This window comes from Macrotis lagotis, chromosome X (assembly GCF_037893015.1).
Source record: "Macrotis lagotis isolate mMagLag1 chromosome X, bilby.v1.9.chrom.fasta, whole genome shotgun sequence".
In the NCBI taxonomy this organism is placed as follows: Eukaryota; Metazoa; Chordata; class Mammalia; order Peramelemorphia; family Peramelidae; genus Macrotis; species Macrotis lagotis.
The window spans coordinates 4777157-4799824 of record NC_133666.1 but is presented as its reverse complement, the minus strand read 5'-3'; the positions used below and the strand labels follow the sequence as shown (position 1 = coordinate 4799824).

Sequence of the window (22668 nt, the reverse complement as noted above, 5' to 3'; positions counted from 1 at the left end):
CTATGAAGAGTGTGGCGCCTGACTTGATTCAGCCTTAACAAAAGTCATTCCATGAGAAAGGGATATTTTCAAGGGACAGTCACAGCTTCAGGCAAAGGCAAGGAAACAGAAACTAAATATCACTTACCCCCCCCCCCCAAATTTCCTTGACCCAGGAATTCTACCTGAGTCCAATAACATTTGGGCAGCAGAGGAGGGATGAATTGAATTGACCCTACTGTGTGTGAAAGGGTCCCTGGAAAAATGTAGTCCTGACCCCAAATCAAGAATATCTTATCACAGCCCTGTGAAAGAGGGTCAGATGCAGTCCAGTGGCACTTGAGTGATCCTAGTCCTTTCCTTTCTCTGCGCCTCAGTTTCCTCTTCCTATAAAGTGAGGGAATTCGACTAGAGGGCCTCTGGGAGTCCCTGCTAGGTCCAGGTCACAGATCTTAATTACTGGACTGAGTTAATAGGACAAACTGGCAGCATCAATCTTCAGGTCCAAAGGATCACCTTCCCTGACCTCTGACCTTCTTTTCATGCCAACAGGGGTGTGTGTGTGTGTGTGACTGGGAGGGAGTAGTCTCAGCTCTCAAAGGAAATCCTGATAAACTCATTAACACACTGAAAAGTAATTAGGGTCCCTCCCAGCTCCTCTACTCTTGAAGTATGAGGGCTGCTACCTGTAATTCCCACCCAGACTAAATTTCTCCAAGGGTAGACTTTTTGCTATCAGCAAGGGAGATATGAGACTGACAGTTGAAGAGTATTCCATGCAACCTTCCAGTTCCACCAGATATGCCTGTGTGTAAAGTCAAATTGTGCCTCCAGGCTTCCTGGGTATTCTCTAAAATTTCTCAAAGTTCTTTGGGGGCAGCCACAGTGTGAGAGGAAGGGCCAAGAACTCTGGCCTGGGAGGTCCTAGGCCTCACCAAGTAGGCCTTATCAGGATTTCTGCCTCTGCCAGTCACAGACCTTGGTCCTTTTTCCCTTTTCAGACCAAAGGACTTGAAAATGTGTGTCCTTTCCCTCTATTTTTTTCAGGAAAGAATTTAGAAAAATAAGTTCAGTTTAATGACAATACAATTCAACATTGATAAATGCCTTCTATATTCAGAGCTGGCCCCTGGAGGTGTTTTGACTAGAGGAATGAGATGGCCATGCCTTCATCTTTGTTGTACCCCGCCCTAGAGTAACAGAGGAAAGACTCAAGTTTGAGGACTGTGGAAGCTCCTAAGACTGTCCTGCCAGTGGGCTGGGCCTCGTGATTCTGGGCTACCTTCTGGCCGGAGAGAATTGAAGACGTGACTTGTGATGTCAGAATCACAATAGTCCAAGAGCACAAGAGCAGGCGGATTTGGGATGATTGGTAGCTGGAAGGGAACAACTGCATGAGATCCTTACTTTTCCTTCATTCAGAGACAAGCTAGTGCGGAACCCAGTCCAGACGGCTCATAATGGCCAGTAACTCTCACCTCTTGCTATTTGTATTGAAGGGTTTCATTCCAGAGCTATATAACCTTTAGGGCTGGCAGGCCCTTCAAAGGGCTGCTAGTCCAATCTCTTACCTTACAAGATATTTACTAAATTTCAACCGAATTAGACCTAATCCAAAGAGGAATCTATAATCTTTTTCAAGATACCCATGGGAAAGGAATCCAACTCCAACCCCTTCATCATCTATCCAACAATCCTCAAAGTCAGAGTCTGTCCTGTCTCTATAGCAAGTCGTCTTCTATTCATCCGGCCTCTTTCTTATTGGTTTAGCTTCAAACATTTATGTAAGTTCCTTATTTATCGTGGTTTTTTTCAGACCTTTATTAGAGATATTGGATGAAAAGATGAGGGAGGGGGCTATCAACAGCTTTCCTTCCTATTCTGATTAAATTGATTTGTACAAAACTTTTCAAGTTTCTTTTAATTGGGTGTTACTTTTATGGATCTGGAAGGAACCTTAGAGATCATCTAGTCCAAAGTGAGACTCAGAGAGGGGAAATTTTTTGGCCAAGATCACACAGAGAGGTAATGGCAGAGCTAAGGCTAGATCCCTGGTCTCTGGGCTCACAGCCTGGTACTCTTTCCCCTGGCTCACACTACTCCATAAAGACCATTGTTGAATCCCCAAATAAGTCTTCTCTTCTCCTGACTAGTCCCAACTTCTTTGACCTTTCTACATAGGGCCTCTTGTCTTACTCTCCAGTCTTTCAGGTTGCTCCATGGCCAATGAACCGGAAGTGTGTAAAGGGAACTAGGTTGGGATTGGAAATCAGTTCGATGCTGGAGACAGGGGCCAAAGGGAGGACATTTGCTGACTCATTTTGCTATCTAAAGGCCGACCTCCTTTTGAAGGATATTGCTGCAGAGTGGGGCTGGTATCCACACGGTGGACCTGCTCAGTTTCCTGCTGTTTATTACATTCCCTGGGGCAGGCTAGGAGACAAGCATGATGTAGAGGATAAAGTGATATCTTAAGGCAAGTCATTTAACTTTCCTGAGCCTCAGTTTCTATATCTCTACAATGGACATAAGGTTAGTTGCCAGTAGTATCTATCCCATAGCATTGTTGTGGGCACCACTGGGATAAAATATGTAAAATATACTGCAGATATTAAAATTATAGAAATGTCAAAGAGTTTCCTGGAGCTGGCATTTTGATTTCAATGACCTAGGGAACTCCTGGGGAGAAAATCCCTTTACCAATACAGGTTGGCATCTCCTCTGTGTCTGATGTTTTTAGTGTGTTGTCTGGAGCACTGAGAAATGAAGTGCCTTGACCAGAGGTACAAAGACAGTAGGGGGTCAGAGGTGAGTCCCAACCTGGAAGCTACGTCCTTCTGGCTCTAGGACCTCTCAAACAGTTGGGATATTTCCTAGAAATGGGGGAAGTTAAGTACTACTGAGGGAACTATCAGAGATGATAAACTAAATCCAGTAAATGAGAAGTCAACTGTTGGTGATAATATTAGAGACAAGTAATGCTAAGTAGTAGAGATGGGGAGAAGCTACACCCTGAAGATGGGGAGAGATGAAGTCTTGGTCATTGTAAGTGCTACCTTCTACTTCTGAAAGAGTTTTGTATCATAGTCAATAGAACACTCAGGAAGATCTGGGTTCAAATCCTACCTCAGACCCTTAATGTTTGCTCTTGTTCTTGACATCAGGGAGGTGATGACTTGACAAGCACATGGATTAGATTTGAGAGAGGGGATGCTGTGCTAAGTCACCAATGTCACTTTCTCCTCCTGAATCATCTGGGTCCACTGGCCAGATCTGACTTAGGATGACTGGCGGTGACCCTGGATGGGAGGCAGGTTTAAGTGATTTGCCCAAGTTCAGATATTTATTAGCTATGTGACCCTGGACCAAGTTATTTTGTCTCTGCTTTAGTTTCCTTATCTTTAAAATGAGGGGGTTGGATTTGCTACCTTTTGAGATCTTTTCCAGCTCTAAATTAATGCTTCTCCCACCCCTAACTGTTAATGTCCTCCCTGCATCAAGTATCTTTTATTTATTTATCTCATGTATACTTATGGGGTGGGGGGAGGAACATGTTGCTCTCCCCCATAGAATGTAAACTCCTTGAGGAAATATAGTTGTCCTCTCTGTTTAAAACTGATCAGTGGTTACCAATGATCTTGTTTTTCTGTCTCTGTCTTTCTTCCATCTCTCCCTTTCTCTCTTCCACAGATCTCTGTCTCTCCATCTCTTTCTTCTTCCTTATCTTTGTCTCTTTCCATCTCTGTTTCTCTTCTCTCTTCCTTTCTCTCCCTCTCTGTGTCTCTCTCAGTCTCTCTTCTCTCTCTCTGTCTCTGCCTCTCTCTCTTCTCTCTTTCTCCCTCTCTCTTCCTTTGTCTCTCCCCCTCTCCTTCTCCCTCCCCCTTTCCTTTCTCTCTCTCCCTTCCTCCTTCCCTCTTTCTGTCCCTCTCTTTCTTTTTAGGAATCCAAAAACAAATTTATTAAAGGGTATCTAAGGGACAGAGTCTCAAATGATAAACCCCAGAATGCTTTCGGTTGGTGTAGACTCCTCCAGGCCTGGGAGAACCTCTGGTTTACCAAGCAACTGTTAAAGCAGTATGAGTAGGGAAGACTTGTCAAACTCATGGCCAGTAAAACTCCCCATTAAAGCCTAAACCATATTCAAATGTCTTTGGAGAATGTTTAAAGAAACAAATAAAAATACAATGCCACATTGGTAATGTTATTTTGTGGTTTTCTAAATTACTCTTCATCTCCAGGCATGGTTTCTATTTGAATTTGACATCCCTAGTATAAAGGATAGTGGACTGACTTTGAAGTCAGGAAGATAACCTTCAAATGCCACCTCTGCCCATGCTCTGACCATGTTATTATGTTAATATGGGAGGCAAGGCCTATAAATGGGTCACAATCTGATGGAGGACAATCACTCAGTCATCAAATCCAATGACCTTTTGAAAAGGTTGCATCCCCTTGGTATTACAGGCTCATCTTCTGGGCCAATTACCTGGCTTTCTTTCACCTTTTAATAATCTTTCATTTTTATGGTTGTCAAATTTTGATTCAGTTTTCCAGTGCTGGACCTTTTTGTAAGGATTTTCTTTGTTGAGGTTTTCTTCCTTTTCCTCTTTCTTTATTTTCATTTTTTTAAAACTTCCTTTGGTGCCATTTTGAGGGGTGAAAGGAAAACTGAACTTTCACTCATTCTTTTTTGTTCAGGGCTAAGCCCTGGAGAGAGAGAGAGCTAAGGATCTACCTTCTAAGGACAGGTATGGGGTGAAGGACCTCACATTCTGCATTCTGGACATGGGGTGGAGGGAGGCTAAGTCTTTAGATTGAGCTGAGCTGGGATATGGGACAAAGTTACAGAGGGAAGAAAGGGGGCTAATCTCTCATTGAATTTGGTACTATTTGAACAATCTCCTGTTCCTTTGAGTTTGTTGAACCTTGATTTGGACTCCTTAGCCCTGTATTTAGCAGCCCCTAGGATTGCTAGTTAGGCCTTCCCCACCTCCAGAACCTGGTCCTAGATAGGAGTCCCCTTTTCTCCTCCACATAGTCAAGGACAAGTCTCTTCTCTAAGTTTCAGTTTTCTCTTCTGCAAAATAGGATCACAATCCTTGTCTTTCCTACCTTACAGGAATGTTGTGAAGTTCAAATGAGATCATGTATATTGAGGCTTTGTAAAGTAAAAAGACTTTTGGTCAGGTCAATCACCCAATAAGCGTTGATTAAGTAAGTGGGCACCTGTCTGTTATAGCTTTTACTGTTAAGGTAGCTCTGGTTTATGGAAAGTGCAGCAGACCTGAAGCAGGAGACCTGAGTTAGAGTTCTAATTAGTTATTCAACTAGTACTGTGATTATTCATGAACGAATTAGTTCTGTGACTATGGACAAGTCATTCCCTTTTCTGAACTTATAAAGCACCGGCCTTGGAGTCAGGAGTACCTGGGTTCAAATCTGGTCTCAGACACTTAATAATGACCTAGCTGTGTGGCCTTGGGCAAGCCACTTAACCCCATTTGCCTTGCAAAAACCTAAAAAACAAAACAAAAAAGAAAGTATTTTAATAACCACAATGGATATATGAGCTCTTAGTAATAGTATTGCTATAATAACTAAATTCTCTAAGAGTCAGCTTTCTTTTCTGTAAATTGGCAGATAATAGCTATACCATCTGATACAACACTGTTATAAAGGAAATACTTTATAAACTTTAAAATGTAGAAATGGGGATGATGATGTTGATGATGGAACCCATGTGCCAGAGACACCCAGAGTCCATGTACATTAGATATATGTGTGTGTGTGTGTGTATGTGTGTGTATATATATATATATATATATATATATATATATATATATATATTTTAAAGAATTTCCTCACTCCCTTGGCCCTCACCTTGGAAACTTGACTTTCCACTGGTAAGTCTTTATGTCACAATATTACATAGAATGATTTTTCTTAAAAGTAGAGAAACCAAACAGAAATCTGAGCTTGAGCAAATATTCATTCCCAAGAAACCTAAAATACTGAGTCAGTCTTGAATCTGAGGGCTCCTTTGTGCTCCCATCCCACTTTCCTCAAGTCTTGGCTTGGCCTGCCTCCATTTGAAGGGGGATAGTTTGTGATGATGGTGGTCTCTTTCTCTTTCTCTGTCTATGTCTGTCTGTGTCTGTCTCTCTCTGCTTTTGTCTTTCTGTCTCTCTCTTCTTTTTCTTTAGCTTCCTCTCCCTCTCCCTTTCCCGTCTCCCTTCTCTCCCTCTTTCTTCCTCTCCCTTTTCTTTCCTCCCTGCTCCCACCTCTTTCTCTCATCTTCCCCCCACTGCCCAGCTTCCTGCTGATCTCCATGACTCCTAATACACAATGATGGACCTTTTCAGGCCAAGAAGTCTCTGTATAATCCTTTACATTCTTTTGATGCCACCTCCCCAGTGCTACTGAAGCAAAGAATCTTTATCTTCTCTTCTGGTTATCCCTCACTGCCCACCTCCCACCACCCATGCTTCTGCTCTTCCAATCATTTTCAATTTCTCCCTGACCAGCAGACCCACCCATTGCTGTGGCATATCCCAGCCCTACTCATCACCATGAGCACCCATGTATCGCGCTATGAAGAGCCCTTGGAATGGACACGCGGCCCTATTTACTGACATGGGAAAGGACAGATATCCTCATATCTACCACATTTATTGACTCTAATGTTGTAATGGTAAAGATGGCATGGGGTACTGGACTCTGGTCCAGTCACTGCACTTCTCTGTGAACCTTGGTTTCTTCACTTGGAAAGGGAGGGTTTGAGATTTGATAGCCTCCAGGGGGCTCTTCCTTCCAGTTTTAGATTTAGGAGCCTCCAGTGAGTACTCCACAGTGGATTTAACTAATGTATGTCTTCCGAATGTAGCTTTTGGCTGTCCGTCCCTTTCCTTTGCTTTCGGTACATGACTGGCACTCCTCTATTTCTGATCTATTTCTGATTTACTCGATAGTAGTGTAGTAGTAGTTGTAATAATAATAGTAACAACAACAGCAACTACCACCTTTCCAAGCCTCAGTTTCCTCATCTGTAAAATGGGGACTTCTATTCCCTACTTCCCAGGGTTGTTGGGAGGAGAGCGCTTTGTGAAACTTAAAGCACTACAGAAATGTAAATTAGTGTTATTATTATTTCAGGTCCTCAGTCTCTTACCCTAGACAGCCCTCCCTGCAGAACTTTGATACAACAGATGACATGGAACTTGAAAGTCCCTTCTTCAGCCAACCAGACCTGTCCACTGAAAGCAAGACCTGTTCTAAATTTACCCACCACTGGTCACACAAGATCCATCCCCATTTTCATGAAGAACCCACTGCTAAGGCAGAGGTGGCACCAGTGGGGGCAGCAGGGGTGCTCATAGGTGATACCAAAACCTCTGACTGCAACACTTCTAGATATGGACGTTACTGGACTTTCTTCCAAAGGGCTAAGCAGGCCCGGGTAGAACCAGGACTAGTGAAGACAGAGGTCCTTCATGAAGAAGCCATAAACACAGGTGAGAGTGAACCCCTGATGGAGAGTGAGTGGATGCTTGGCAGTCCTAGTCAGGTAGCAACTCTGGGGAGTGACCCAGTAGCTACCCTCTAGCTGGAAGAGTCCCTCTCTCCCTGCTTCCCCTCCCCATCATGTGAAGCTTTTGAACCTTGTAACAATAAATCAATTGAACATTGCTGGCTGATCCTAATTGGCAACAACTTTGTACTCAAAGCCTTATGGGTAGGCAGTCAGCTCTGTAGTGTGATTTGGAAATGGAAAGGTGTCAGAAATAGCCCTTTGCTCTCAAATACCTTCCCACTGAGCTTGGTAGCACCTGAAACATCTATCATTGGAACTTCAGTTTGCTGGATTGTGAAGTCTTTTCAGTCCTTTGGAGTCTCTTACCTTGGGAATTGGGAACTGGCCAGTAACAGCCTAGCAGGGATAATTTGGCTGAGATCAAAGGCCTTCAGGAATTAATCCAGAATAGATCTTCATGGGTGGGAGGGGAAAGAGGTCTGCCAAGTTCATGTAGTATAGTGTGAAGGAATCTGGCTTCTAGTCCCAGATCTACTGCCCATTTTTCTGTTCTTTTTTCTTTCTTTTTCTTTTCTTTTTTTGGATTTTTGCAAGGAAATGGGGTTAAGTGACGCCCAAGGTCACACGGCTAAGTATGTATTAAATGTCTGAGGTCATATTTGAACTCAGGTCCCCTTGACTCCAGGGTCAGTGCTCAATTCACTACGCCACCTAGCTGCCCCCCATTGTCCATTTTTTCAGTGGTCATCTCTCCTATCTGGGCCTCAGTTTTCCGTTCTCTCCAATTAGACTAGATAATCTCTGAGATCCTTTCAAGCTCTGAAGTTTTATGATTTTATAGTTTTGGCCACTTCTAGTTCATAAGATTTTAGAACTATGAGGGACTATCTGGCCCAACCTTCTCATTTTATACTGGAAGAAACTGAGTCACAGAGTAAGGCAATGATCTGTATAACGCTGCATTGGTAAAAAGTAGCAGAACAGGACTCAAACTCCCGACTCTTAACTTTTCAATACTATTCTTTCTTTCTTTTTCTTTCTTTCTTTCTTTCTTTCTTTCTTTCTTTCTTTCTTTCTTCTCTCTCTCTCTCTCTCTCTCTCTCTCTCTCTCTCTCTCTCTCTCTCTCTCTCTCCTTCAGATTTTTGCAAGGCAATGGAGTAGTGACTTGCCCAAGGTCACATAGCTAAGCAAGTATTAAGTGTCTGAAGACAAATTCGAACTCAGGCCCTCCTGACTCCAGGGTTGGTGCTTTATCCACTGTACCACCTCCTTGCCCCGCCAATACTATTCTTACTTGTGAGCCAGGACTCAGACTTATGTCCTGGTCTCAGCTCAGCCATTAATCATATGTGTGACCATGAACCACTGGGAGCTCCTTGACAGCCAGGACTGTCTGCCTTTCCCTGTATCTCCAACACTTTGCAGTAGGTGCACCCTGCCTGTCTTCTGGGCTTCACCTCCCTAGCCATAGAAGAAGACACATTGTCATTTATGTTTCTGAATACCTTGTCTCCTTTCCCTCCTTCCCATCCCTTAGCCACCTGTTTCAAGATCCTCAAATCTCTGGGAATGAAGAAACATTGCCAGGTGAAAGTCCTAATGTCAAACCTTTGTAATTTGGCTTGGAATCATCAGGACATGGTGCTAACAGTGATTCAACAGTATCTCCAAGAAAATGACAAGGTATTTACTTCACCCATCCTCAGACTCCAATCTGCTCCCTCAGGGAGTGACTAGGGTGAGAAATGGGGTCCCTAGTATTCAGCAAGTGAGTCCAGCAGGGCATTGGCCCCTACCTCTCAGAGCTTGAATGGATGAGGAACTGAGGAGAGGTCAAAGTGAGGCAAAGTCCTCCCCAAAGAGAGCCAGTAACTCTAGACCTGGGAATGTGGAGGGTGACTCCTCCTAGAGGAGGTTGGGCAGCATTGTACAAGAGAGCTGGGTCAGAAGTCTGAGATCCCTAGGTGGACCACAAATCCTGGATAGCTGTAGTAGGTGGTGCAGTGGATAGAGCACTGGCACTGAAGTCAGGAGAACCATTAGTTGTGTGACCCTGTTTGTCTCATCTTTTTCTCATCTTAAAATGAGTTGGAGGAGGAAATGGCAAACTACTCCAGTATCTCTGCCAAAGAAAACCCCAATGGGGTCACAAAGAGTCAGATGACTGAACAACAATAGCAACAATAACTTTGGGAAAAGGAAATTCATTGTATTCCAAATGGGAATTGTCCTTGAATCTGCTTCTCCAAATATCTCTGTTCTTCCGGTCACCTAAGTCTGAGCATCTTGGAGTTATCCTTGGCCCTTCCTCCTCCCTCATTCCTCAATAGCTAATCAGTTGCCAAAATTTGTCCATCCAATCTTCACATCTTTTACATTCATCTTCTCTGACCTACAGATTCTAATAGCTTCTTAACTGATCACCCTTTGTCCAATCTGTCAGAATTTTCTACACAGTTGCCTGATATCATTCTGATAAGAGCACACTGATCATGATAGCATGTTGTACACTGGAGTTGGAGACTCAGCTCTCAACCATCTATGTGAACATGGATAAATGACTCCACCTCTGAGAGCCTCATTTTTCTCACTTAGAAAATAGGAATACTAGTATTATTTGTACTACCCATCTGGCAGGGGGGCAATTTTTTTGGGGGGGGGGGGGACAAATTCTTCACAAATAGAAGCTAGACTTATTACATAGCCCTTCTAAAAATGGCTTCCCAGCAATCACTAGACAAACTACAAACTCCTGATTCTAGCATTCAAGTCTTCTGCATTCTGGTTCCCCACCCTATTAAGATGGATTTAGACTAATCCATCTTTGTTCCATTGCTCATGCCAGGATTCATGCCTGGTATGGACTCCCCCATCTTCAACTGGTAGAGTGTCACTCCTTTCATTCAAAGCCTAGCTCAGATGCCACCTTTTCTGTGAAGTTTTCTGTACCCCTCTAGATGAAAGTTACCTCACCCTCTCATATTTCTCTGCCTTGCAATGTTCTTGCCCACTTGTGTATGTAACTCAGGTCTTGCTACTCAGGTTACATGTACATGTCTTTCCCCAGTTAGATTTTGCTCATGGAGACTAAGACCTGTGGCATATGTCTTTGTATATCCAGGACCTGGCCCTAGGCTTCCCATATGGTAGAAATTTAATAAAAGTCTGTTGAATTGAATTGGAGTTGAAAAGTAAAGAGAGTAAAGAGAAGAACCATTCCCAGGACTGGGGTAAGAACAAATGTGGTCAAAAGAATATACACAATGACTACCACTTTATGAATGGAAAGAACAACCAAGGAACAATCGAAAATGAATGTTATGAAATTACAAAGAGCGAACTTTGGGCCCAAAATCAGGAATGAGTAGGCACCTTCCTATTTCTCTGAAAAAGCCAAGGTGGGACTTTGACAGGGATAGAAAAAAGACATGGATTTCAGATTTTTTTAATGTTTTGATTGGTTTTGTTGATATTTCTTCTCTTCTTTTTTTCTTTTCTTTTTTTAAATTTTCATTTTAAGGGACATCTCTCTGAGAGTGGAATGATTTTACAGAGGTGGAAACTGAGACTCAGAGAGATTGAAGTCATTTGTCCATTATCTTGAGTTGGCAGGCACCTCAGAGGCCACCTAATCCAGCCTCTCATTTTAATGGAAGAGGAAACTGAGGCCCAGGGAAGGGATGGGAAAGGACTTGACCAAGATCACATATAGGATCAGAGATTTAAAGATTCAAGGGACCCCTGAGGCCATATAGTCTAATTCCTGCCTGACTACAAATCCCATCTACAGTGGTGCCAGCAAGTGGTCTTAAAGAAGACCTCTAGTGAAGGGGAAGTCACTTGAGTCAGTGGAGTGAATTAGATCCAGATGAACAGTCCGTTTGAGTGCCCCCTCCCTTTGAAGATCATTTTGTTAAAACAAATTAATTATTAAAAGCAAATCCTAAGTGTGTTCATTGTCCCACTGTGGACCCAGAAAGGTTTCAGGAGATTTCAAACTAATCTACCCCCCGCCCCACGTTACTGTTCTAACACAATAGACAATACAGTGACTTCTTCTTCCTTCACTGGTCCTCACCCCATGTCTTCCTCACTCCACTTCCTCTCCCTGCTTCCTGGATTTTCGCAATATCCTATCTTCTTACTATACAAGGCCACTGTAAACTCCTGCTGCCAGTTCAGTGCAATTTCCACTCCTCTCCTACTGACCCTGTTCTTGGAAGCATATCCCAGTTGTGGTTCTCATCTCCCCAAGTTCCTAGCAGTGATACCTAGGAGACATTGCCTTACTTGCTCTACAGTCTCCTGTTCATCAGTCACCCTGTTCCATGTATGTATGCCCTTCTGAAGCCATATGAGTTTAATTTGGGACTCTTTTTTTGGCTATTGTCACTTGTGGATCCTTTCTCTACCTCTTATTACACTAGCTAGCTCACTTGAAAGATTTGTATGAGCTTCCTGTCCCTCCCTTTTTTGGATCTGAAAGACTCCCAAGAAAATATATTATTACAGCCCATATGCTCTTTGGCTAATTGCTTCCCAACTTCAGCACCCCAGGGACAAACCACTTATAGCTTTGGTTGCAGCTCATTTCTATTGTTTCCCTCCTAAAGGCTGCTAGGTGGTACAGCGAAGTACTGGACCTGTACTTAGGAAGGTCTGTGTTTAGATCAGGCTTAGTTTAGAACTTACTAGCTGTGGGACACCTGAGTTGATCAAAAAAAACCCCAAACAAACCAAAATCAACAACCTCTGTTTGCCCCAGTTTCCTTATCTGTAAAAAAGAGAATAATAATAGCACCTACTTCCCCAGCTTGTTGTGAAGCTCAAATGAGAGAATTCTTGTAAAGTGCTTAGCACAGGGCCCGGCACATATGTCATGGTTGTCTGTCCTTCCTTTTGGAAGAATCCCATGACATCAGGGAGGTGATACCATGACGTGCACGTGAATTGGATTTGAGTGAGGGGAGTGCTGTGCTAGGTCACTAGTCTTTTTGTCCTTCAGAGACATCTTGGGTTTAGTGACCAGATAAAGTTCAGGACAATTGGAGGTGACCCTAGCTGCCATGGCAGACCTTGGTCTTTTTAAGTTGACTCTTTCCCAGGTCACAGTTTGATGAGGGCAACACCCATTTAGTGATCAAGGTTAGGTAAGAGAGGGATGCTGGCACATAGTAGGTACTATATAAATGTTGGTGATGCAGTGGTTGGAGCTCTGGGCCTGACTGGTCCAAGATTGGACCAAGGTGGATGGTGCGGCTTGATTCAGAACCAATGAGTCCATTAATGAAAAGAGAGTGGCTATAGTTCTCCAACCTTTGGGCCTAGTAGCAGTTATTGAGCATAAAAAAGATAAGCCGTCTGTCACTTTCTTTTACTCTGCACAGATCAAATAATATCCGGTTTTGATGGTGTACCCATTTAGTGATAATGATAAAACCACCATCTAACCATTTCTCAGGTGCTCACACTGTGGGTTAACCTGGTTTTCCCCCTGAAAAGTAACAGTTGTATGAGTCTTGATTGCTCCAGCTGCTAAGGCTTAACCTAAACCTCCCTTGATTGGCTAGCTTCCTGGTAAGTAACCTAAGGGCATAAAACCTCCTAACTCCCATGGGATCAGGAACCTTCAGATTTGGCAGATGTCCCAAAGTGGTCTTGGTGTAGCAAAGGGAATCACTACACCCTTCTCTACTGACCAGGTAGACATGTCCAAATGGAAGCAAGTGAGGCCTATAACTACTCAAACTAAGTTCTGTAACATCTCTACTATCTCTTTTCTATACCATGGTTAAGTAACTCCCATTTTGTTAAATGACCTGGGCTTGTCTCAGTTTGCTCCTGTTGATGCTGCTGCTGCTCTTCAATAGTTTCAGTTGTATCTGACTCTTTGAGACCCCTTTATAGGGGTTTTCTTGGCAGAACTACTGCAGGGTTTTGCCATTTCCTTCCTTGGCTTATTTGACAGATGAACAGAGGCAAACAGGATGAAGTGACTTGCCCAGGATCACACAATTAGGAAGCATCTGAGGCCAGATTTGAATTCATGAAGATGAGTCTTTTTGTGTGCTCTATCCACCAGGCAAAACTAGCTACCCCATTACTGAACCCAAACTAGCAGAGGAGCAACCCAAGTCAGGTCAGCCATTACTAGCGGGAAGAACTTTCATTTCTGTGTCTTCAGTTACTATGCCTTTAGTTCCTGCAGAAGCAGTTGCCAAGCAACATTAGGAATGTGTGTGTATGTGGGGTGGGGGTGCCTCCTGGGAGGATGACTGTAAAATATGAGTGGGCTGAAAGTAGAACTAGTGGTTGGGGAATGCAACCACTCTTGGGGTTCTTGAATTCACCCATCAGTCCATGGCAGGTGGTCAGTAGCTGGGGTTGATGGTGGAGAGGAAGGTGAACTCCTCTACCGTATTACGTCTCAATGATGGCCACAGGGTCTGGGTTAGAAGCGAGGCAGCTTGCCGGTCTATGGACCATGCCATTCTTAGGACTCTTGAGTTGGGGTCCTAGGCTGTCTCTATCAAGGCTCAGATAAACAGTGTGTATTATGTTTAGGCCCTCAGCTAGATGTGTTTGTCCTTCATTATTGAAGAAGCTTCTGACATTAGGGAGGTGCTATCATGACAAATACATGAATTGGATTTGAGTGAGAGGATGCTGTGCTAAGTCACCAGCCTCACTTTCTCCTCCAGTACCATCTGGATCCAGATGACAGATAGGAATAGGGACGACTGGAGATAGTCCTGGATGCGAGGCAATCAGGGTTAAGTGACTTGCCCAGAATCACACAGCTAGTTAGTGTCAAGTGTCTGAGGCCAGTTTTAAACTCCTGTCCTCCTGACTCCAAGGTCAGTGTTCTATCCACTGCACCAACTAGCTGCCCTTCCTCAGGTAGTAGAAGTACAAATAAAAGAATAAATCAATTGCTACTCTCTCTCTGTCTCTCTTTTTGTTTTTTTTTTTGTTTTTTTGCAAGGCAGTGGGGTTAAGTGACTTGCCCAAGGTCACACAGCTAGGGAATTATTAAGTGTCTGAGGCTGGATTTGAACTCAGGTTCTTCTGACTCCAGGACTGATGCACTATCCACTGTGCCACCTAGCTGCCCCTCAATTGCTACTCTCAAGGAATTTATATGCTAATGAAGGAGACAACAAGTTTATAAGTGTAATATAAATTTAATAAATACAAGTACATGCAGAAGAGTAGGTGCAAGGTAGTTTGAGGGGAGAGTGCTAGCAAGTGAGGGGATTAGGAAAGGTTTCATGTGGAAGGTGGAGCTTTAGCTGAGCCTTAAAGGAAGAGAGATTCTCTGAGGTGGAGGTGAGGAGTAAGGCTTTTCAGGTATAGGGGATTGCCAGTGCAAAACCAAAGACTTGGGGGATGATGCTTCATGTCCATGGATTAAAGAGAAGGCTAGCTTGATTGGGTGGCAGAATGAATGAGGGGGGTAATGTCCAATGAGACTTGGGACCAAGTCAGAAAGGGATTCATTCAAAAGTTAAGCAGAAGAGTTTCTATTTTATGTAGTAGATGCAAAGTTAACATTCTAATACTAGTTGGTAATAGGAGCCCCAGGGTCTCCTTCCCTAGGAACCCAACAACTTCCTAAGGGAACTTTAAGCTTACTTTTTGTCCTTTTTAGTCACTTAACTCATGAAATCCCAAATCCCAGTTCTTTTTTTTTTGTTGTTCATTTGTTTTTTTGCCAGGCAATGGGGTTAAGTGTCTTGTGCAAAATCACACAGCTAAGTAAGTATCAAGTGTCTGAGGTCATATTTGAACTCAGGTCCTTCTGATGCCAGGGCTGGTATTTTCCTTAAATGTCTCTCAGAATGATTAGAATGCAACATTCAATCGAGATATCCTATCTAGCACTTTATATGCATAATTCCAAATTGCTTTCCAGAATGGTTATCCTGATAACCAACAATGCACTACTGTAGCCATCCTTCTCCCACACACTCCAACACTGACTATTCTTATTTTGGGTCATCCTTGCCAATTCATAGGGTATAAGGTGAAGCCTCAATATTGTTTTGATTTGTGTTTTTCTTATTATTTGCTATTTGGAGCATTCTTCATGTGACTGTTAATAGTTTTCAGTTTTTAAAGATATATTCATGTCCTTTGACCACTTATCTATTGGAGAGTGACGTGTGTGTGTGTGTATGTGTGTAGGCAAAGATATATATATATATATATATATATATATATATATATATATATATATATATATAGTATTAATAATAGTTGTAGTTGGGGCGTCTAGGTGGTGCAGTGGATAGAGCACTGGCCCTGGAGTCAGGAGTACCTGAGTTCAAATCTGGCCTCAGACACTTAATAATTACCTAGCTGTGTGGTCTTGGGCAAGTCACTTAACCCCATTTACCTAGAAAAAACCTAAAAAAATAAAAATAATAGTTGTAGTTCCAGATAAATCTATAAAGATATTTGTTAGTGTCTATATATCTTGGATACCCTTATCTAAGAAATTTGATACAAGAGCAGTGTCTTCCTTCCCAATCACTTCTTTTCTTATTCTAGGTAAATTAATTTAGTTTATGGAGAAGTTTTTCAGTTTCATGTAATCAAAATGATCTATTTTATCTTTTGTAATTGCTTCTATTCCTTATTTGGTTAAGAACACATCTCCTACCCACAGCTATGAGAGGTATATAGCCTATTTCTCTTCTTTTTTTTTTAATCGTATGATCTTTATTATTAAGGTCACATGCAATTTGAACCTACTGTGAAAAACTCTGTCTTAATTATCTTACATCTCAGTATCTTAACAGCTGGCCAGGGACACAGCAGGGACTAAAACATTTGGGGGATTGAATTACCTTTCTCCTTTCCCCACAGCAACTGGCAACCAAGCACAAATTTCGTATATTAAAAGTTCTGGAGACCATCATTACCTCGGGCCCTTTCCTCAGTGAACATTGGATTCAAACTGTCATCAGTTTGGCCCTGCAGCACATGATTCAGGTCACGGTAAGCCCTCTGCTTTCAGTGATGATACTCATAGTTATTATAGGATATCCCCTGAGCCTATATATATCCTTGGAGCTTCAGGTTACCTGAGGATGTGTGACAGTTGGTTGAAGATGTCAGTTGAAGAAATAAGGAAGTGGGATGATTGGTTTCGAATTTCAACTAGGGAAAGAATGATATCTTGGAGATAATGAGTTTGGTTGCAGAACACTGCATTAAAGCAAATATCACATAAAACAAGTGATACAAATTTAAGTGTTATGATGGTAGTATTATGACTAAAATGTATATACCCTAATCAAAAATACTTTATTGCTAAAAAAAAAATGCTAGCAATCATCTGAGAGTTCAGGAAGTCATATTTGTATTGGTAGAGGGTATTGCCTCAATGATGGCTGCTGACTGATCATGGTAATGGCTGCTGAAGGTTGGCATGGCCATGGTAATTTCTTAAAATAAGACAACAATGAAGTCTGTCACATCAATTGACTCTTCCTTTCACTTAATTACTAGGAGACCATTGTAGGGTTATTAATTAGCCTAATTTCAATATTGTTGTATCTTAGGGAATAGGGAAGTCCAGTGGTAATCTCAATCACACTGATCACCATAAAATACATTAATAATAATGAAAAAATTTCAAATGTTATGAGAATTACCACAATGGGATAGACACACTGTGAGCAGATGGTGTCTGACAAGTTGGTGCCGACAGACTTGCTTGATGTAATGTTCTAAGCCTTCAATTTGTAAACAACAAACAACAACAAAACAAAACAAACCACAGCATCTAGGAAGCATAATAAAGCAAGGTGTGCCCATTGTTGGTTCTGTGAGGGTTCTGCTCTTTCAAAAAGCCCTTCTTCTCCTCCCCTCTCCCTTCAAGGATGGAGGATGTGATTAATCTACCTACATGTCCCTAGAAGGAATATAATGTTAAGGGTCAGAAAAGCTGAATTTTTTAAATTGCTGCTTTATGAAACAGTTTCCAATGCATTTAAACCTGACTGTGGTCTGTTAGCATCTTTCTGTAGTATGAGTGTATGAGACATTTTAGGAAACCCAGATCTAATCCTCTCTTCCCAGGGATCTCTCTTGAAGGGTGCCCACTGGTACGTCACTTATTTTCTTTGTCATCATCATAGTTTCAGGGTTCTTCCAGAAAGAACCTGCCAGTCCCTTGACCTTTCTTTGTCCTGTGGCATCCCAGCCTTGATCAAAAACTTGAATTTAAAAGGCTGGTCCACACTGTAAACAAAGTTCCCTGAACTACCAGGCTTATGCTGAGGAGATGATTCATTTCACCTCGTATCCCAAGATTTTCTGGATTCTAGGCTCAGCCACCAAAGTCAGATAGGGTCTTGGCTCCTTGAACCACAGTCAAGAAAACACTTTGTATCTGAGTTTCAATTGAGGCATGGTTTATGCTTCCTGAACCTAAACACATAGAGGCTATGGACTTTCCCCAAACTACCTCGACTAAGCGATATCTTGCCTGTCATTGCTTGAAGTATTCCAGCATTTCAGATTTTGAAGCGATCTCAGAGCAGCTCTAGTCCAACTCATACCTGACCAAGAATGCCCTCTATGATATTTATCTTGCTTGTTCTTGAAGATGTCCAGGGATAAAGATACCATTACCCCTCAAAACAATCCATTCCACTTCAGATAGCAATCATTCTATGGCCTAGCACATAATAGGTGCTGATTCTCTTGTCATTTCTTCCCTTAATGAATGTTTGTTGTTTGTCTTGACAATGAGCCAAAATTGAACTCTTTGGAGGTGTAAGAGCCAAATTGCTTCTATTTTGGCCCTTTGGGGACTAGCAGAACAAAGCTAATACTTGAAGACAGAGATCATGGCCTCCCTCAGTCTTCAGTTCTCTGGCCTCCACATGTTTCATTTCATTGGTCCCACCTAAGTCTTCTCTTTTCTTTGAATTATAAAGATTTTATTTATTTTGAGTTTTTCAATTTTCCCCCTAATCTTACCCCCCCGAAGGCAATATGCCAGTCTTTACATTGTTTCCATGGTATACATTGATCCAAATTCAATGTGATGAGAGAGAAATCAGATCCTTAAGGAAGAAACATGAAGTATAAGAGAGCAAGATCACACAATAAGATATCAGTTTTTTTTCTAAATTAAAGGTAATAGTCCTTGGTCTCTGTTCAAACTCCACAGTTCTTTCTCTGGATACAGATGGTATTCTCCCTTGCAGATAGCCCCAAATTGTCCCTGATTGTTGCACTGCTGGAATGAGCGAGTCCATCAAGGTTGATCATGGCCCCCATGGTACTGTTAGGGTTTACAATGTTTTTCTGGTTCTGTTCATCTCGCTCAGCATCAGTTCATGCAAATCCTTCCATGCTTCCCTGAATTCCCATCCCTCCTGGTTTCTGTTTTTTTATTCTTTAATTAAAGATTTTATTTATTTTGAGTTTTACAATTTCCCCCCATCTTACTTCCCTCCCCCACCCCCCACAGAAAGCAATTTGTCAGTCTTTGCATTGTTTCCATGTTGTACATTGACCCAAATTGAATGTGATGAGAGAGAAATGCTATCCATAAAAAAGAAACATAAAGTCTAAGATATAACAAGATCAGACAATAAGATATGATTTTTTTTCTAAATTAAAGGGAATAGTCCTTGAACTTTTTTCAAACTCCACAATTCTTTCTCTGGATACAGATGGTATTCTCCATTGCAGACAGCCCAAAATTGTCCCTGGTTGTTGCACTGATGAAATAAGCATGTCCATCAAGGATAATCATCACCCCCATTTTGCTGTTAGGATGTACAGTGTTTTTCTGGTTCTGCTCATCTCGCTCAGCATCAGTTCATGCAAATCCTTCCAGGCTTCCCTGAATTCCCATCCCTCCCAGTTTCTAATAGAACAATAGTGTTCCATGACATACATATACCACAGTTTGCTAATCCATTCCCCAATTGAAGGACATTTACTTGATTTCCAATTCTTTGCCACCATAAACAGGGCTGCTATGAATATTTTTGTACAAGTGTTGTTTTTATCCTTTTTCATCATCTTCTCTTCAGTGTATAGACCCAGTAGCGGTATTGCTGGAACAAAGGGGATGCACATTTTTGTTGCCCTTTGGACATAGTTCCAAATTTCTCTCCAGAAAGGTTGGATGAGTTCACAGCTCCACCAACAGTGTAATAGTATCCCAGATTTCTCACAATCCTTCCAACAATGATCATTATCCTTTCTGGTCATATTGGCCAGTCTGAGAGGTGTGAGGTGGTACCTCAAAGAAGGTCTTCTCTTCTTTAAAGAAGAGAGCATCCCCATTTCCTTTTGAAGACAGCTATCATATTCCCCTTAAGTCTTCAGTTCTTTAAATTCAACATTCTAGTTCCTTTGATGATCCAGATTGACATCCAACTGCATCAAGAAGAAAAAACATAAGAATAATTGTGTTTCCTGAAACTATGATCAAAAATAGAATCTTTATACAGTAATACCAAAAAGAAAGAAAATTGTCCTGAAGTGTTAGAACAAGAGGGGAAAGTAGAAATAGAATAAATTCATGGATCACCACCTGAAAGAGATGCTAGTAGAAAAACCCATAGGAATATCATGGGCAAATTCTGACATCAGCAGGTTAAGGAGAAAATATTATGAGTAACAAGAAAAAAAAACATTTCAAATATGGTGGAGCCACAATTAGAATGACACAAGACCTATCAGTGATTACATTAAAAGACAATAGATCTTGGCACACTATATATATATATATATATATATATATATATATATATATATATATATGTATGTATGTATGTATTAGGGTAAGTCCTTTATAAAAAAATTGTGCTGGCAAATGAGATAAACAATGGATGTTATCTCAGAATTAATCATCTTTGGCAGGTGACTAGGAAACATATAGATATTTATTTTATACATTAATTATTTGGGGAAGGGATCATACATGTGGTTTCAATGATCTTGGGAATTTTCATTTGCTAAAGTAGAAGAGTATCTACTTTGCAATGTACAGATTGTGCCTATATTTGTTTATTTATTTATTTTTAAATTTATTTTTATTAAATATATTATTTGAATTTTACAATTATCCCCCCAGTCTTACTTCCCTCCCCCCGCCACTGAAAGCAATCTGTCAGTCTTTTCATTGTTTCCATGGTAACATTGATCCAAATTGAGTGTGATGAGAGAGAAATCATATCCTTAAGGAAGAGAGAATAAGTTTAAGAAATAACAAGATCCCCCAATAAGATAACTGTTCTTTTTAATTAAAGGGAATAGTCCTTGGAATTTGTTCAAACTCCACAGCTCTTTCTCTGGATACAGATGGTATTCTCCATTGCAGACAGCCCAAAATTGTCCCTGATTGTTGCACTGATGGAATGAGCAAGTCCATCAAGGTTGATCAATCGCCCCCTGTTACTGTTAGGGTGTACAGTGTTTTTCTGGTTCTGCTCATCTCGCTCAACATCAGTTCATGCAAATCCCTTCAGGCTTCCCTGAATTCCCATCCCTCCTGGTTTCTAATAGAACAATAGTATTCCATGACATACATATACCACAGTTTGCTAAGCCATTACCCAATTGAAGGACATTTACTTGATTTCCAATTCTTTGCCACCACAAACAGGGCTGCTATGAATATTTTTGTGCAAGTGATGTTTTTACCCTTTTTCATGATCTCTTCAGGGTGTAGACCCAGTACACATACACACTATATATATATATATATATATATATATATATATATGCAAAAGAACTGGGATTGTAGCCAAAAATATTATTCCCAGCAAAGTTAAGCATAATCCTGAATGAAAAGAAATGAACATTCAATAAATTGCCAGATTTTCAGCATTTTGTTACAAAAGACCTAAACTTAATATAAAAATTGACATACCAAACCCAAAAGAAACAAAAGGTAAGCATCAAAGATTAATTCTTAAGGTACTCAATGACAAATTGTTTATAATTTATACATGTAAATTAAACATATGTCTAAGATTATCATTAGTAATTGAGTAGTTCAAAAAATGATTGGGGTAAAACTGAGTGTGATGTAATTCTAAAAAAAGTAAAATGGTATAGGAAAAGGTAAAAAAGAGAAATTAGCTCATACAAGTAAAATACAAGAGGAAGAATTGATACTGTGGAATTAGGTGAGGAAGGAGAGTTAGTCATTCTGGATCCCTGCTCTTATTGGGAATGGGTCAAAGAAGGAACAATACATATATATCTGGAAGGATATAAAAGCCTTCTAAATTCAGAAAGAAATAAGGGAGTAAGGGGATAGGGAAGGACTTGAATTAGAGGGTGAGGTAATAGAATAAGGGGATGTATAGAAGGATGTGCAGATTAATGAGATTGGGGGACAGAGAAGGATATGTAAGGGGAGGATTCTTGGAAGAGGGGTAGGTTAAGGAACAGGAAGACAAGATAGCAAGTAGAAGTCAAGCAGGTTGTTGCTTTTGGGAAACTTCATAAAAATGAGAGATACATGCAAACATAAAAGATCAGGAGTTGAATTTATTATGTAAAAAATCAGGGGTAATAATCATGATCTCAGATAAAGTTAAAGCTAAACTAGATTTAATGAAATGAAAAATAGGGAAACTATATATCATCAATAGTAATCAGCATTGTTTTAGACTATTTAAAATAACTAGATAGAATAAAGTAGAAATATTACTGTGGTAGAGGAGATGATGAACTGGTAGATTTAGAAAAATGTGGAAAGATTTAGACTTATGAAGGAAGAGGCTATGCAGCTTCAGAGAAAGAGGATGAGTGGAAATAAACATAGTATGGTCTTACATATATGTGCATGAATGTATATGTATTTATATGAGTGTGATATAGAAATCTATGAATATGTATGTGTATATATAAATATATGTGTTTGCATATATACATATAAGGGGAAAAAGTAAAGCAAAAGGGGCATAGCAAAGAACAAAATAAAACCTTCAAGAAAACAAAAATGAACAATTTTGAACACAGTGTGAAGTATTTATTATATAGGATTTTTTAAAATGAAAATTTATTGCTTTTTTAATCCTCTCTGATGTTCTGTTGTGCACATGGCAATTATTTTTCTTTTCTTATTTTTATTTAAGTTTAAAATAAAAGAACTATTAAAAGAGAGAGA

General features: G+C 40.8%; 1 protein-coding gene across 2 annotated transcripts in view; it reads left to right on the top strand.

The window, feature by feature from the left end:
- The window catches only part of LOC141497777 (maestro heat-like repeat family member 5), a 117704-nt gene that overhangs the window by 2859 nt on the left and 92177 nt on the right, over positions 1-22668 (top strand). For both annotated transcript variants that reach the window (XM_074200589.1, XM_074200588.1), the window contains exons 2-4: positions 7132-7490; positions 9049-9194; positions 16383-16514. In XM_074200589.1, the coding sequence (XP_074056690.1) occupies positions 7132-7490; positions 9049-9194; positions 16383-16514 (637 nt within the window). The remainder of the gene's footprint in view (positions 1-7131; positions 7491-9048; positions 9195-16382; positions 16515-22668) is intronic.